Raw genomic sequence first — 15,250 nt, forward strand, 5'->3', positions numbered from 1 at the left:
AACCCCTCTGGACTCGGGTCTACAGTCTGTTCTTCCAGCTGTTATGGGGGAATAGGCTGAACCTAATCAAGAGGGAGGTTACTTACCGCACGAGGAGACAAGGAGGGTTGTGTATGGTCAACCCTGTGGTGTTCCTAGCGAATACCTTTCTTAAGATCAATGTAGCAAAACTCTGGAAAGAGAGGGCTCCTCCGTGGGTATACTCCTGCAGGGGATGGGCTCCTCCGTGGGTATACTCCTGCAGGGGATGAGCTCCTCCGTGGGTATACTCCTGCAGGGGATGGGCTCCTCCGTGGGTATACTCCTGTAGGGGATGGGCTCCTCCGTGGGTATACTCCTGCAGGGGATGGGCTCCTCCGTGGGTATACTCCTGCAGGGGATGGGCTCCTCCGTGGGTATACTCCTGCAGGGGATGGGCTCCTCCGTGGGTATACTCCTGCAGGGGATGGGCTCCTCCGTGGGTATACTCCTGCAGGGGATGGGCTCCTCCGTGGGTATACTCCTGCAGGGGATGGGCTCCTCCGTGGGTATACTCCTGCAGGGGATGGGCTCCTCCGTGGGTGTACTCCTGCAGGGGATGGGCTCCTCCGTGGGTATACTCCTGCAGGGGATGGTTTCGGCCTTTCTTCCAGGAATGGGAGACAGGAGGACAAGTGAAGGATCTTCGCACACCGCATGGGCATCTTCCGGCTTACGCTACCCCGGTTCTGAAGGTGATTCGCCGGTGGGGTCTGGGAATGTGGGAGATCAGGACCATGTCGAGGAAAGTCCTTGACAAGAGGGTTCTGTTGACCCATTTCCAGAAGGCTCTGGCCCTCAGGGATTGCCCAAGTCGGGATCTGGGGGTGGGTTTAGGTCCTTTGAATTCCATCAGGATCCCCTTGAAGTTTTGGGACTTGGTTTGGTGCTGCTTCAGACCTCAGGGCTGCCATGACAGCGATGGACGCCACCCCCCTCCCCGAAGACAGTACGAAAACGTTAAATGCAATGGTCGCGCTGACCCCTGCATTTAACAGGTTAAACACCCGCAATCAAAGTCCAGTCCGGCTGCGGGTGTTACACTGGGGTGTCAGCTATTGGCTGCAGCTGACACCCCGTGTATCCCGATGCGGCCCGATCACCAGACAGTGAAGGGTTATTGTTATTTCTGGGTGTGATGGGGCCGGAGCTGCCGGTGATTATTGTGCTATATTCTCTATGTATGTGCAGGCTCAGTAATGTCCAGCAGGGCGGCGCTGCAGTCATGTACATGACACAGATAAATACAAAGCAGTTTTATTCAGAGCAGACCAATGTCCTGCAGCGTCCATGGTTCCGGTCCAGTGTTCGGTTCCGCCCGGCCTCTCGTGGAGCGCACTGGTTGCAGGTCTCCCCATACAGCGGCTGTGTCATCAGTCATTCAGGGAGTAAAAGCTAATTGGCTGTTGTGAGATGACGCGTGAGGCTCCGCCCCTGAGGAACCTCCACCCTCTGCACCTGAGCCCCTAGAACATTTGCATCTGTTTAGCAGCAGAGTCTCATCTCCCTGAGGTTTGGGTGTAAGTGGGGGACGGGATGTACCTCCCCACGAGGCGCCGCTACACTCAGGGTTTCTTGACATCCGCCGGATAGTTGGAAACTTCTATCAGGTTCTGATCAGGATCCCGGAAATACACAGAATGGATCTCGCCCACGGCTCCGGTCCGAAATACCGGCCCCTCCTCTACCGGGACACCACACACCTGCAAAGAGGACATAACATTAACATTAGCCCTTCACTACTCTGGACCACCAGGGACACCTATAGTAACCTCTCTATACACTGCACCACCAGGGACACCGATATACTAACCTCTCTATACACTACACCACCAGGGACACCGATATAGTAACCTCTCTATACACTGCACCACCAGGGACACCGATATAGTAACCTCTCTATACACTGCACCACCAGGGACACCGATATAGTAACCTCTCTATACACTACACCACCAGGGACACCGATATAGTAACCTCTCTATACACTGCACCACCAGGGACACCGATATACTAACCTCTCTATACACTACACCACCAGGGACACCGATATAGTAACCTCTCTATACACTGCACCACCAGGGACACCGGTATAGTAACCTCTCTATACACTACACCACCAGGGACATCGATATAGTAGCCTCTCTATACACTGCACCACCAGGGACACCGATATAGTAACCTTTCTATACACTACACCACCAGGGACACCGATAGTAACCTCTCTATACACTGCACCACCAGGGACACCGATATAGTAACCTCTCTATACACTGCACCACCAGGGACACCGATATAGTAACCTCTCTATACACTACACCACCAGGGACACCGATATAGTAACCTCTCTATACACTGCACCACCAGGGACACCGATATAGTAACCTCTCTATACACTGCACCACCAGGGACACCGATATAGTAACCTCTCTATACACTGCACCACCAGGGACACCGATAGTAACCTCTCTATACACTACACCACCAGGGACACCGATATAGTAACCTCTCTATACACTACACCACCAGGGACACCTATAGTAACCTCTCTATACACTACACCACCAGGGACACCGATATAGTAACCTCTCTATACACTGCACCACCAGGGACACCGATATAGTAACCTCTCTATACACTACACCACCAGGGACACCGATATAGTAACCTCTCTATACGCTACACCGCCAGGGACACCGATATAGTAACCTCTCTATACACTACACCGCCAGGGACACTGTTATAGTAACCTCTCTATACACTGCACCACCAGGGACACCGATATAGTAACCTCTCTATACACTACACCACCAGGGACACCGATATAGTAACCTCTCTATACGCTACACCACCAGGGACACCGATATAGTAACCTCTCTATACACTACACCACCAGGGACACCGATATAGTAACCTCTCTATACACTACACCACCAGGGACACCGATATAGTAACCTCTCTATACACTGCACCACCAGGGACACCGATAGTAACCTCTCTATACACTACACCACCAGGGACACCGATATAGTAACCTCTCTATACGCTGCACCACCAGGGACACCTATAGTAACCTCTCTATACGCTACACCACCAGGGACACCGATATAGTAACCTCTCTATACACTGCACCACCAGGGACACCGATATAGTAACCTCTCTATACACTACACCACCAGGGACACCGATATAGTAACCTCTCTATACGCTACACCACCAGGGACACCGATATAGTAACCTCTCTATACGCTACACCACCAGGGACACCTATAGTAACCCCTCTATACACTACACCACCAGGGACACCGATATAGTAACCTCTCTATACACTACACCACCAGGGACACCGATATAGTAACCTCTCTATAACACTACACCACCAGGGACACCGATATAGTAACCTCTCTATACACTGCACCACCGGGGACACCGATATAGTAACCTCTCTATACGCTACACCACCAGGGACACCGATATAGTAACCTCTCTATACACTGCACCACCAGGGACACCGGTATAGTAACCTCTCTATACACTACACCACCAGGGACACCGATATAGTAACCTCTCTATACACTACACCACCAGGGACACCTATATAGTAACCTCTCTATACACTGCACCACCAGGGACACCTATATAGTAACCTCTCTATACACTACACCACCAGGGACACTTATAGTAACCTCTCTATACACTACACCACCAGGGACACCGATATAGTAACCTCTCTATACACTACACCACCAGGGACACCGATATAGTAACCTCTCTATACACTGCACCACCAGGGACACCGATATAGTAACCTCTCTATACACTACACCACCAGGGACACCGATATAGTAACCTCTCTATACGCTGCACCACCAGGGACACCTATAGTAACCTCTCTATACACTACACCACCAGGGACACCGATATAGTAACCTCTGTATACACTACACCACCAGGGACACCGATATAGTAACCTCTCTATACACTGCACCACCGGGGACACCGATATAGTAACCTCTCTATACACTGCACCACCAGGGACACCGATATAGTAACCTCTCTATACACTGCACCACCAGGGACACCTATAGTAACCTCTCTATACACTACACCACCAGGGACACCGATATAGTAACCTCTCTATACACTGCACCACCAGGGACACCTATAGTAACCTCTCTATACACTACACCACCAGGGACACCGATATAGTAACCTCTCTATACACTGCACCACCAGGGACACCTATAGTAACCTCTCTATACACTACACCACCAGGGACACCGATATAGTAACCTCTCTATACACTACACCACCAGGGACACCGATATAGTAACCTCTGTATACACTACACCACCAGGGACACCGATATAGTAACCTCTCTATACACTGCACCACCGGGGACACCGATATAGTAACCTCTCTATACACTACACCACCGGGGACACCGATATAGTAACCTCTCTATACACTGCACCACCAGGGACACCTATATAGTAACCTCTCTATACACTACACCACCAGGGACACCGATAGTAACCTCTCTATACGCTACACCACCAGGGACACCTATATAGTAACCTCTCTATACACTACACCACCAGGGACACTGATAGTAACCAGTTCCTGCCGTAGACCAGGCACAGGTTCTAGTTACAATGTGTCTCAGTCTGATGATCCAGAGCATTGTCTGCGCTGACACATTGTAACGAGGCTGTGACGCACCTGCAGATGTTGTAGGACGGAGCGGAGCGGGGTCTCGGTGATCAGGCACAGATCGGCGGATCCCGGCTTCGGGTGTTTGGCTTTGGGTTCAAACTCTTTCCCGGATTCATGGAGGTTTATCTTCTGTGCCCCAAACGTCAGCGCCTTCCGGTCCCCCTGAGAGGGAACACGTCAGTAACACTGCTGCCTGTCAGTAACACTGCTGCCTGTCAGTAACACCCGCTACCTGTCAGTAACACCCGCTACCTGTCAGTAACACCCGCTGCCTGTCAGTAACACCCGCTGCCTGTCAGTAACACCCTCTGCCTGTCAGTAACACCCTATGCCTGTCAGTAACACCCTATGCCTGTCAGTAACACCCGCTGCCTGTCAGTAACACTGCTACCTGTCAGTAACACCCTCTGCCTGTCAGTAACACCCGCTACCTGTCAGTAACACCCGCTACCTGTCAGTAACACTGCTGCCTGTCAGTAACACCCGCTGCCTGTCAGTAACACTGCTACCTGTCAGTAACACCCTCTGCCTGTCAGTAACACTGCTGCCTGTCAGTAACACTGCTGCCTGTCAGTAACACTGCTGCCTGTCAGTAACACCCTCTGCCCGTCAGTAACACTGCTGCCTGTCAGTAACACCCTCTGCCTGTCAGTAACACTGCTGCCTGTCAGTAACACCCTCTGCCTGTCAGTAACACCCTCTGCCTGTCAGTAACACCCTCTGCCTGTCAGTAACACTGCTGCCTGTCAGTAACACTGCTGCCTGTCAGTAACACCCTCTGCCCGTCAGTAACACTGCTGCCTGTCAGTAACACCCTCTGCCCGTCAGTAACACTGCTGCCCGTCAGTAACACTGCTGCCTGTCAGTAAGAGCCTCTGTCAGTAACACTGCTGCCTGTCAGTAAGAGCCTCTGTCAGTAACACTGCTGCCTGTCAGTAAGAGCCTCTATCTGTCAGTAAGTTGGACCTGCTTGATGTCAGTACCACTGCTGCCTGTCAGTGAGGCGCTCTCTTACCTTGAAGGTGACGAGGTCCATGCCCAGCACCCGGGTGTAGAAGGCGACCGTCTCCTCTATACTCTGCACCGTCAGCACCAGGTGATCCAGACGCTTTATCCGGAACACCGAGTCCGAACTCCAGCGGATAATCTGCGGAAAGAGGAAAACTGCCGGATCACTGCCCCGCCCCTTACACTAATAACCCCGCCCCTTACACTAATAACCCCGCCCCTTACACTAATAACTCCTCCCCCATTATCCTGTAATCCTCTGTGCTGCTGTGCCCCCCCATTATCCTGTAATCCTCTGTGCTGCTGTGCCCCCCCATTATCCTGTAATCCTCTGTGCTGCTGTGCCCCTCCCCATTATCCTGTAATCCTCTGTGCTGCTGTGCCCCCCCCCATTATCCTGTAATCCTCTGTGCTGCTGTGCCCTCCCCCATTATCCTGTAATCCTCTGTGCTGCTGTGCCCCTCCCCATTATCCTGTAATCCTCTGTGCTGCTGTGCCCCCCCATTATCCTGTAATCCTCTGTGCTGCTGTGCCCCTCCCCCCATTATCCTGTAATCCTCTGTGCTGCTGTGCCCCCCCATTATCCTGTAATCCTCTGTGCTGCTGTGCCCCTCCCCCCATTATCCTGTAATCCTCTGTGCTGCTGTGCCCCCCCATTATCCTGTAATCCTCTGTGCTGCTGTGCCCCCCCCCCATTATCCTGTAATCCTCTGTGCTGCTGTGCCCCCCCCCCATTATCCTGTAATCCTCTGTGCTGCTGTGCCCCCCCCCCATTATCCTGTAATCCTCTGTGCTGCTGTGCCCCCCCCCATTATCCTGTAATCCTCTGTGCTGCTGTGTCCCCCCCCCATTATCCTGTAATCCTCTGTGCTGCTGTGCCCCCCCATTATCCTGTAATCCTCTGTGCTGCTGTGTCCCCCCCCCATTATCCTGTAATCCTCTGTGCTGCTGTGTCCCCCCCCCATTATCCTGTAATCCTCTGTGCTGCTGTGCGCCCCCCATTATCCTGTAATCCTCTGTGCTGCTGTGCCCCCCCCCCCATTATCCTGTAATCCTCTGTGCTGCTGTGACCCCCCCATTATCCTGTAATCCTCTGTGCTGCTGTGCCCCCCCCCCCATTATCCTGTAATCCTCTGTGCTGCTGTGCCCCCCCCCATTATCCTGTAATCCTCTGTGCTGCTGTGCCCCCCTCCCCCATTATCCTGTAATCCTCTGTGCTGCTGTGCCCCCCCATTATCCTGTAATCCTCTGTGCTGCTGTGCCCCCCCCATTATCCTGTAATCCTCTGTGCTGCTGTGCCCCTCCCCCCATTATCCTGTAATCCTCTGTGCTGCTGTGCCCCCCCCATTATCCTGTAATCCTCTGTGCTGCTGTGCCCCCCCCCATTATCCTGTAATCCTCTGTGCTGCTGTGCCCCCCCCCATTATCCTGTAATCCTCTGTGCTGCTGTGCCCCCCCCATTATCCTGTAATCCTCTGTGCTGCTGTGCCCCCCCCCATTATCCTGTAATCCTCTGTGCTGCTGTGCCCCCCTCCCCCATTATCCTGTAATCCTCTGTGCTGCTGTGCCCCCCCATTATCCTGTAATCCTCTGTGCTGCTGTGCCCCCCTCCCCCATTATCCTGTAATCCTCTGTGCTGCTGTGCCCCCCCCCATTATCCTGTAATCCTCTGTGCTGCTGTGCCCCCCCATTATCCTGTAATCCTCTGTGCTGCTGTGCACCCCCCCCATTATCCTGTAATCCTCTGTGCTGCTGTGCCCCCCCCCATTATCCTGTAATCCTCTGTGCTGCTGTGCCCCCCCATTATCCTGTAATCCTCTGTGCTGCTGTGCCCCCCCCATTATCCTGTAATCCTCTGTGCTGCTGTGCCCCCCCCCATTATCCTGTAATCCTCTGTGCTGCTGTGCCTCCCCCCATTATCCTGTAATCCTCTGTGCTGCTGTGCCCCTCCCCCGTTATCCTGTAATCCTCTGTGCTGCTGTGCCCCCCCCCATTATCCTGTAATCCTCTGTGCTGCTGTGCCCCCCCCATTATCCTGTAATCCTCTGTGCTGCTGTGCCCCCCCCCATTATCCTGTAATCCTCTGTGCTGCTGTGCCCCCCCCCCCATTATCCTGTAATCCTCTGTGCTGCTGTGCCCCCCCATTATCCTGTAATCCTCTGTGCTGCTGTGCCCCCCCCATTATCCTGTAATCCTCTGTGCTGCTGTGCCCCCCCATTATCCTGTAATCCTCTGTGCTGCTGTGCCCCCCCCATTATCCTGTAATCCTCTGTGCTGCTGTGTCCCCCCCCCATTATCCTGTAATCCTCTGTGCTGCTGTGCCCCTCCCCATTATCCTGTAATCCTCTGTGCTGCTGTGCCCCCCCCATTATCCTGTAATCCTCTGTGCTGCTGTGCCCCCCCCCATTATCCTGTAATCCTCTGTGCTGCTGTGCCCCCCCATTATCCTGTAATCCTCTGTGCTGCTGTGCCCCCCCATTATCCTGTAATCCTCTGTGCTGCTGTGCCCCTCCCCCATTATCCTGTAATCCTCTGTGCTGCTGTGCCCCCCCATTATCCTGTAATCCTCTGTGCTGCTGTGCCCTCCCCCCATTATCCTGTAATCCTCTGTGCTGCTGTGCCCCCCCCATTATCCTGTAATCCTCTGTGCTGCTGTGCCCCTCCCCCATTATCCTGTAATCCTCTGTGCTGCTGTGCCCCCCCATTATCCTGTAATCCTCTGTGCTGCTGTGCCCCTCCCCCATTATCCTGTAATCCTCTGTGCTGCTGTGCCCCCCCATCCTGTAATCCTCTGTGCTGCTGTGCCCCCCCATTATCCTGTAATCCTCTGTGCTGCTGTTCCCCCCCCATTATCCTGTAATCCTCTGTGCTGCTGTGCCCCTCCCCCCATTATCCTGTAATCCTCTGTGCTGCTGTGCCCCCCCCATTATCCTGTAATCCTCTGTGCTGCTGTGCCCCCCCCCATTATCCTGTAATCCTCTGTGCTGCTGTGCCCCCCCCCATTATCCTGTAATCCTCTGTGCTGCTGTGCCCCTCCCCCCATTATCCTGTAATCCTCTGTGCTGCTGTGCCCCCCCCCATTATCCTGTAATCCTCTGTGCTGCTGTGCCCCCCCCATTATCCTGTAATCCTCTGTGCTGCTGTGCCCCCCCCCCATTATCCTGTAATCCTCTGTGCTGCTGTGCCCCCCCCCATTATCCTGTAATCCTCTGTGCTGCTGTGCCCCCCCCATTATCCTGTAATCCTCTGTGCTGCTGTGCCCCCCCCATTATCCTGTAATCCTCTGTGCTGCTGTGCCCCCCCCATTATCCTGTAATCCTCTGTGCTGCTGTGCCCCCCCCCATTATCCTGTAATCCTCTGTGCTGCTGTGCCCCCCCATTATCCTGTAATCCTCTGTGCTGCTGTGCCCCCCCCCATTATCCTGTAATCCTCTGTGCTGCTGTGCCCCCCCCCCATTATCCTGTAATCCTCTGTGCTGCTGTGCCCCCCCCATTATCCTGTAATCCTCTGTGCTGCTGTGCCCTCCCCCATTATCCTGTAATCCTCTGTGCTGCTGTGCCCCCCCCATTATCCTGTAATCCTCTGTGCTGCTGTGCCCCCCCCCATTATCCTGTAATCCTCTGTGCTGCTGTGCCCCCCCCCATTATCCTGTAATCCTCTGTGCTGCTGTGCCCCCCCCCATTATCCTGTAATCCTCTGTGCTGCTGTGCCCCCCCCCATTATCCTGTAATCCTCTGTGCTGCTGTGCCCCCCCATTATCCTGTAATCCTCTGTGCTGCTGTGCCCCCCCATTATCCTGTAATCCTCTGTGCTGCTGTGCCCCCCCCCCATTATCCTGTAATCCTCTGTGCTGCTGTGCCCCCCCCCCATTATCCTGTAATCCTCTGTGCTGCTGTGCCCCCCCATTATCCTGTAATCCTCTGTGCTGCTGTGCCCCCCCCCATTATCCTGTAATCCTCTGTGCTGCTGTGCCCCCCCCCATTATCCTGTAATCCTCTGTGCTGCTGTGCCCCCCCCCATTATCCTGTAATCCTCTGTGCTGCTGTGCCCCCCCCCATTATCCTGTAATCCTCTGTGCTGCTGTGCCCCCCCCATTATCCTGTAATCCTCTGTGCTGCTGTGCCCCCCCCCATTATCCTGTAATCCTCTGTGCTGCTGTGCCCCCCCCATTATCCTGTAATCCTCTGTGCTGCTGTGCCCCCCCCATTATCCTGTAATCCTCTGTGCTGCTGTGCCCCCCCCATTATCCTGTAATCCTCTGTGCTGCTGTGCCCCCCCCATTATCCTGTAATCCTCTGTGCTGCTGTGCCCCCCCCATTATCCTGTAATCCTCTGTGCTGCTGTGCCCCCCCCATTATCCTGTAATCCTCTGTGCTGCTGTGCCCCCCCCATTATCCTGTAATCCTCTGTGCTGCTGTGCCCCCCCCATTATCCTGTAATCCTCTGTGCTGCTGTGCCCCCCCCCATTATCCTGTAATCCTCTGTGCTGCTGTGCCCCCCCCCATTATCCTGTAATCCTCTGTGCTGCTGTGCCCCCCCCATTATCCTGTAATCCTCTGTGCTGCTGTGCCCCCCCCATTATCCTGTAATCCTCTGTGCTGCTGTGCCCCCCCCCATTATCCTGTAATCCTCTGTGCTGCTGTGCCCCCCCCCATTATCCTGTAATCCTCTGTGCTGCTGTGCCCCCCCATTATCCTGTAATCCTCTGTGCTGCTGTGCCCCCCCCCATTATCCTGTAATCCTCTGTGCTGCTGTGCCCCCCCCATTATCCTGTAATCCTCTGTGCTGCTGTGCCCCCCCCATTATCCTGTAATCCTCTGTGCTGCTGTGCCCCCCCCATTATCCTGTAATCCTCTGTGCTGCTGTGCCCCCCCCACATTATCCTGTAATCCTCTGTGCTGCTGTGCCCCCCCCCATTATCCTGTAATCCTCTGTGCTGCTGTGCCCCCCCATTATCCTGTAATCCTCTGTGCTGCTGTGCCCCTCCCCCATTATCCTGTAATCCTCTGTGCTGCTGTGCCCCCCCCCATTATCCTGTAATCCTCTGTGCTGCTGTGCCCCCCCCATTATCCTGTAATCCTCTGTGCTGCTGTGCCCCCCCCCATTATCCTGTAATCCTCTGTGCTGCTGTGCCCCCCCCCCATTATCCTGTAATCCTCTGTGCTGCTGTGCCCCCCCCCCATTATCCTGTAATCCTCTGTGCTGCTGTGCCCCCCCCCATTATCCTGTAATCCTCTGTGCTGCTGTGCCCCCCCCCATTATCCTGTAATCCTCTGTGCTGCTGTGCCCCCCCCCATTATCCTGTAATCCTCTGTGCTGCTGTGCCTCCCATTATCCTGTAATCCTCTGTGCTGCTGTGCCCCCCCCCATTATCCTGTAATCCTCTGTGCTGCTGTGCCCCCCCCATTATCCTGTAATCCTCTGTGCTGCTGTGCCCCCCCCCCATTATCCTGTAATCCTCTGTGCTGCTGTGCCCCCCCCATTATCCTGTAATCCTCTGTGCTGCTGTGCCCCCCCCCCATTATCCTGTAATCCTCTGTGCTGCTGTGCCCCCCCCCATTATCCTGTAATCCTCTGTGCTGCTGTGCCCCCCCCCATTATCCTGTAATCCTCTGTGCTGCTGTGCCCCCCCCCCCATTATCCTGTAATCCTCTGTGCTGCTGTGCCCCCCCCATTATCCTGTAATCCTCTGTGCTGCTGTGCCCCCCCCCATTATCCTGTAATCCTCTGTGCTGCTGTGCCCCCCCCCCATTATCCTGTAATCCTCTGTGCTGCTGTGCCCCCCCCATTATCCTGTAATCCTCTGTGCTGCTGTGCCCCCCCCCATTATCCTGTAATCCTCTGTGCTGCTGTGCCCCCCCCCCATTATCCTGTAATCCTCTGTGCTGCTGTGCCCCTCCCCCATTATCCTGTAATCCTCTGTGCTGCTGTGCCCCTCCCCCATTATCCTGTAATCCTCTGTGCTGCTGTGCCCCCCCCCCCATTATCCTGTAATCCTCTGTGCTGCTGTGCCCCTCCCCCATTATCCTGTAATCCTCTGTGCTGCTGTGCCCCTCCCCCATTATCCTGTAATCCTCTGTGCTGCTGTGCCCCTCCCCCGTTATCCTGTAATCCTCTGTGCTGCTGTGCCCCTCCCCCCATTATCCTGTAATCCTCTGTGCTGCTGTGCCCCCCCCCATTATCCTGTAATCCTCTGTGCTGCTGTGCCCCCCATTATCCTGTAATCCTCTGTGCTGCTGTGCCCCCCCCCATTATCCCTGTAATCCTCTGTGCTGCTGTGCCCCCCCCATTATCCTGTAATCCTCTGTGCTGCTGTGCCCCCCCCCATTATCCTGTAATCCTCTGTGCTGCTGTGCCCCCCCCCATTATCCTGTAATCCTCTGTGCTGCTGTGCCCCCCCCCCATTATCCTGTAATCCTCTGTGCTGCTGTGCCCCCCCCCATTATCCTGTAATCCTCTGTGCTGCTGTGCCCCCCCCATTATCCTGTAATCCTCTGTGCTGCTGTGCCCCCCCCCCATTATCCTGTAATCCTCTGTGCTGCTGTGCCCCCCCCCCATTATCCTGTAATCCTCTGTGCTGCTGTGCCCCCCCCCCATTATCCTGTAATCCTCTGTGCTGCTGTGCCCCCCCCCATTATCCTGTAATCCTCTGTGCTGCTGTGCCCCCCCCCATTATCCTGTAATCCTCTGTGCTGCTGTGCCCCCCCCCATTATCCTGTAATCCTCTGTGCTGCTGTGCCCCCCCCCATTATCCTGTAATCCTCTGTGCTGCTGTGCCCCCCCCATTATCCTGTAATCCTCTGTGCTGCTGTGCCCCCCCCATTATCCTGTAATCCTCTGTGCTGCTGTGCCCCCCCATTATCCTGTAATCCTCTGTGCTGCTGTGCCCCCCCCCATTATCCTGTAATCCTCTGTGCTGCTGTGCCCCCCCCCCATTATCCTGTAATCCTCTGTGCTGCTGTGCCCCCCCCCCATTATCCTGTAATCCTCTGTGCTGCTGTGCCCCTCCCCCCATTATCCTGTAATCCTCTGTGCTGCTGTGCCCCTCCCCCATTATCCTGTAATCCTCTGTGCTGCTGTGCCCCCCCCCCATTATCCTGTAATCCTCTGTGCTGCTGTGCCCCCTCCCCCATTATCCTGTAATCCTCTGTGCTGCTGTGCCCCCCCCCATTATCCTGTAATCCTCTGTGCTGCTGTGCCCCCCCCCATTATCCTGTAATCCTCTGTGCTGCTGTGCCCTCCCCATTATCCTGTAATCCTCTGTGCTGCTGTGCCCCCCCCCCATTATCCTGTAATCCTCTGTGCTGCTGTGCCCCCCCCCCATTATCCTGTAATCCTCTGTGCTGCTGTGCCCCCCCCCCATTATCCTGTAATCCTCTGTGCTGCTGTGCCCCCCCCCCATTATCCTGTAATCCTCTGTGCTGCTGTGCCCCCCCCCATTATCCTGTAATCCTCTGTGCTGCTGTGCCCCTCCCCCATTATCCTGTAATCCTCTGTGCTGCTGTGCCCTCCCCCATTATCCTGTAATCCTCTGTGCTGCTGTGCCCCCCCCCCCCATTATCCTGTAATCCTCTGTGCTGCTGTGCCCCCCCCATTATCCTGTAATCCTCTGTGCTGCTGTGCCCCCCCCCATTATCCTGTAATCCTCTGTGCTGCTGTGCCCCCCCCCATTATCCTGTAATCCTCTGTGCTGCTGTGCCCCCCCCCATTATCCTGTAATCCTCTGTGCTGCTGTGCCCCCCCCATTATCCTGTAATCCTCTGTGCTGCTGTGCCCCCCCCATTATCCTGTAATCCTCTGTGCTGCTGTGCCCCCCCCCATTATCCTGTAATCCTCTGTGCTGCTGTGCCCTCCCCCATTATCCTGTAATCCTCTGTGCTGCTGTGCCCCCCCCCATTATCCTGTAATCCTCTGTGCTGCTGTGCCCCCCCCATTATCCTGTAATCCTCTGTGCTGCTGTGCCCCCCCCATTATCCTGTAATCCTCTGTGCTGCTGTGCCCCTCCCCCATTATCCTGTAATCCTCTGTGCTGCTGTGCCCCCCCCATTATCCTGTAATCCTCTGTGCTGCTGTGCCCCCCCCCATTATCCTGTAATCCTCTGTGCTGCTGTGCCCCCCCCATTATCCTGTAATCCTCTGTGCTGCTGTGCCCCCCCCATTATCCTGTAATCCTCTGTGCTGCTGTGCCCCCCCCCATTATCCTGTAATCCTCTGTGCTGCTGTGCCCCCCCCATTATCCTGTAATCCTCTGTGCTGCTGTGCCCCCCCCCATTATCCTGTAATCCTCTGTGCTGCTGTGCCCCCCCCATTATCCTGTAATCCTCTGTGCTGCTGTGCCCCCCCCATTATCCTGTAATCCTCTGTGCTGCTGTGCCCCCCCATTATCCTGTAATCCTCTGTGCTGCTGTGCCCCCCCCCATTATCCTGTAATCCTCTGTGCTGCTGTGCCCCCCCCCATTATCCTGTAATCCTCTGTGCTGCTGTGCCCCCCCCATTATCCTGTAATCCTCTGTGCTGCTGTGCCCCCCCCCATTATCCTGTAATCCTCTGTGCTGCTGTGCCCCCCCCATTATCCTGTAATCCTCTGTGCTGCTGTGCCCCCCCCCATTATCCTGTAATCCTCTGTGCTGCTGTGCCCTCCCCCATTATCCTGTAATCCTCTGTGCTGCTGTGCCCCCCCCCATTATCCTGTAATCCTCTGTGCTGCTGTGCCCCCCCCCCCCCCCATTATCCTGTAATCCTCTGTGCTGCTGTGCCCCCCCCCATTATCCTGTAATCCTCTGTGCTGCTGTGCCCCCCCCATTATCCTGTAATCCTCTGTGCTGCTGTGCCCCCCCATTATCCTGTAATCCTCTGTGCTGCTGTGCCCCCCCCCATTATCCTGTAATCCTCTGTGCTGCTGTGCCCCCCCCCCATTATCCTGTAATCCTCTGTGCTGCTGTGCCCCCCCCCCCCCCCCATTATCCTGTAATCCTCTGTGCTGCTGTGCCCCCCCATTATCCTGTAATCCTCTGTGCTGCTGTGCCCCCCCATTATCCTGTAATCCTCTGTGCTGCTGTGCCCCCCCCCCCATTATCCTGTAATCCTCTGTGCTGCTGTGCCCCCCCCCATTATCCTGTAATCCTCTGTGCTGCTGTGCCCCCCCCCCATTATCCTGTAATCCTCTGTGCTGCTGTGCCCCCCCCCATTATCCTGTAATCCTCTGTGCTGCTGTGCCCTCCCCCATTATCCTGTAATCCTCTGTGCTGCTGTGCCCCCCCATTATCCACACGTGTAATCCTCTGTGCTGCTGTGCCCCCCCCATTATCCTGTAATCCTCTGTGCTGCTGTGCCCCCCATTATCCTGTAATCCTCTGTGCTGCTGTCCTGTAATCCTCTGTGCTGCTGTGCCCCCCCCCATTATCCTGTAATCCTCTGTGCTGCTGTGCCCCCCCCATTATCCTGTAATCCTCTGTGCTGCTGTGCCCCCCCCATTATCCTGTAATCCTCTGTGCTGCTGTGCCCCCC

The 15,250-nt window shown here is 55.2% G+C and overlaps 1 protein-coding gene across 1 annotated transcript in view; it reads right to left on the reverse strand.

Annotated features, from left to right (window-relative positions):
• Positions 1 to 1,259: 1,259 nt before the first annotated feature.
• GLOD5 (glyoxalase domain containing 5) overlaps positions 1,260 to 15,250 on the reverse strand; it is a 34,550-nt gene continuing 20,559 nt past the window's right edge. Inside the window, exons 2-4 of the mRNA XM_072132656.1 lie at positions 5,750 to 5,881; positions 4,741 to 4,896; positions 1,260 to 1,721 (exon numbers count right to left, since the gene is read on the reverse strand). Coding sequence (XP_071988757.1) covers positions 1,584 to 1,721; positions 4,741 to 4,896; positions 5,750 to 5,881 — 426 coding nt within the window. The 3' untranslated portion in view covers positions 1,260 to 1,583. The remainder of the gene's footprint in view (positions 1,722 to 4,740; positions 4,897 to 5,749; positions 5,882 to 15,250) is intronic.

The sequence above is a fragment of the Engystomops pustulosus genome, chromosome 1, assembly GCF_040894005.1.
Source record: "Engystomops pustulosus chromosome 1, aEngPut4.maternal, whole genome shotgun sequence".
Taxonomy (NCBI): domain Eukaryota; kingdom Metazoa; phylum Chordata; class Amphibia; order Anura; family Leptodactylidae; genus Engystomops; species Engystomops pustulosus.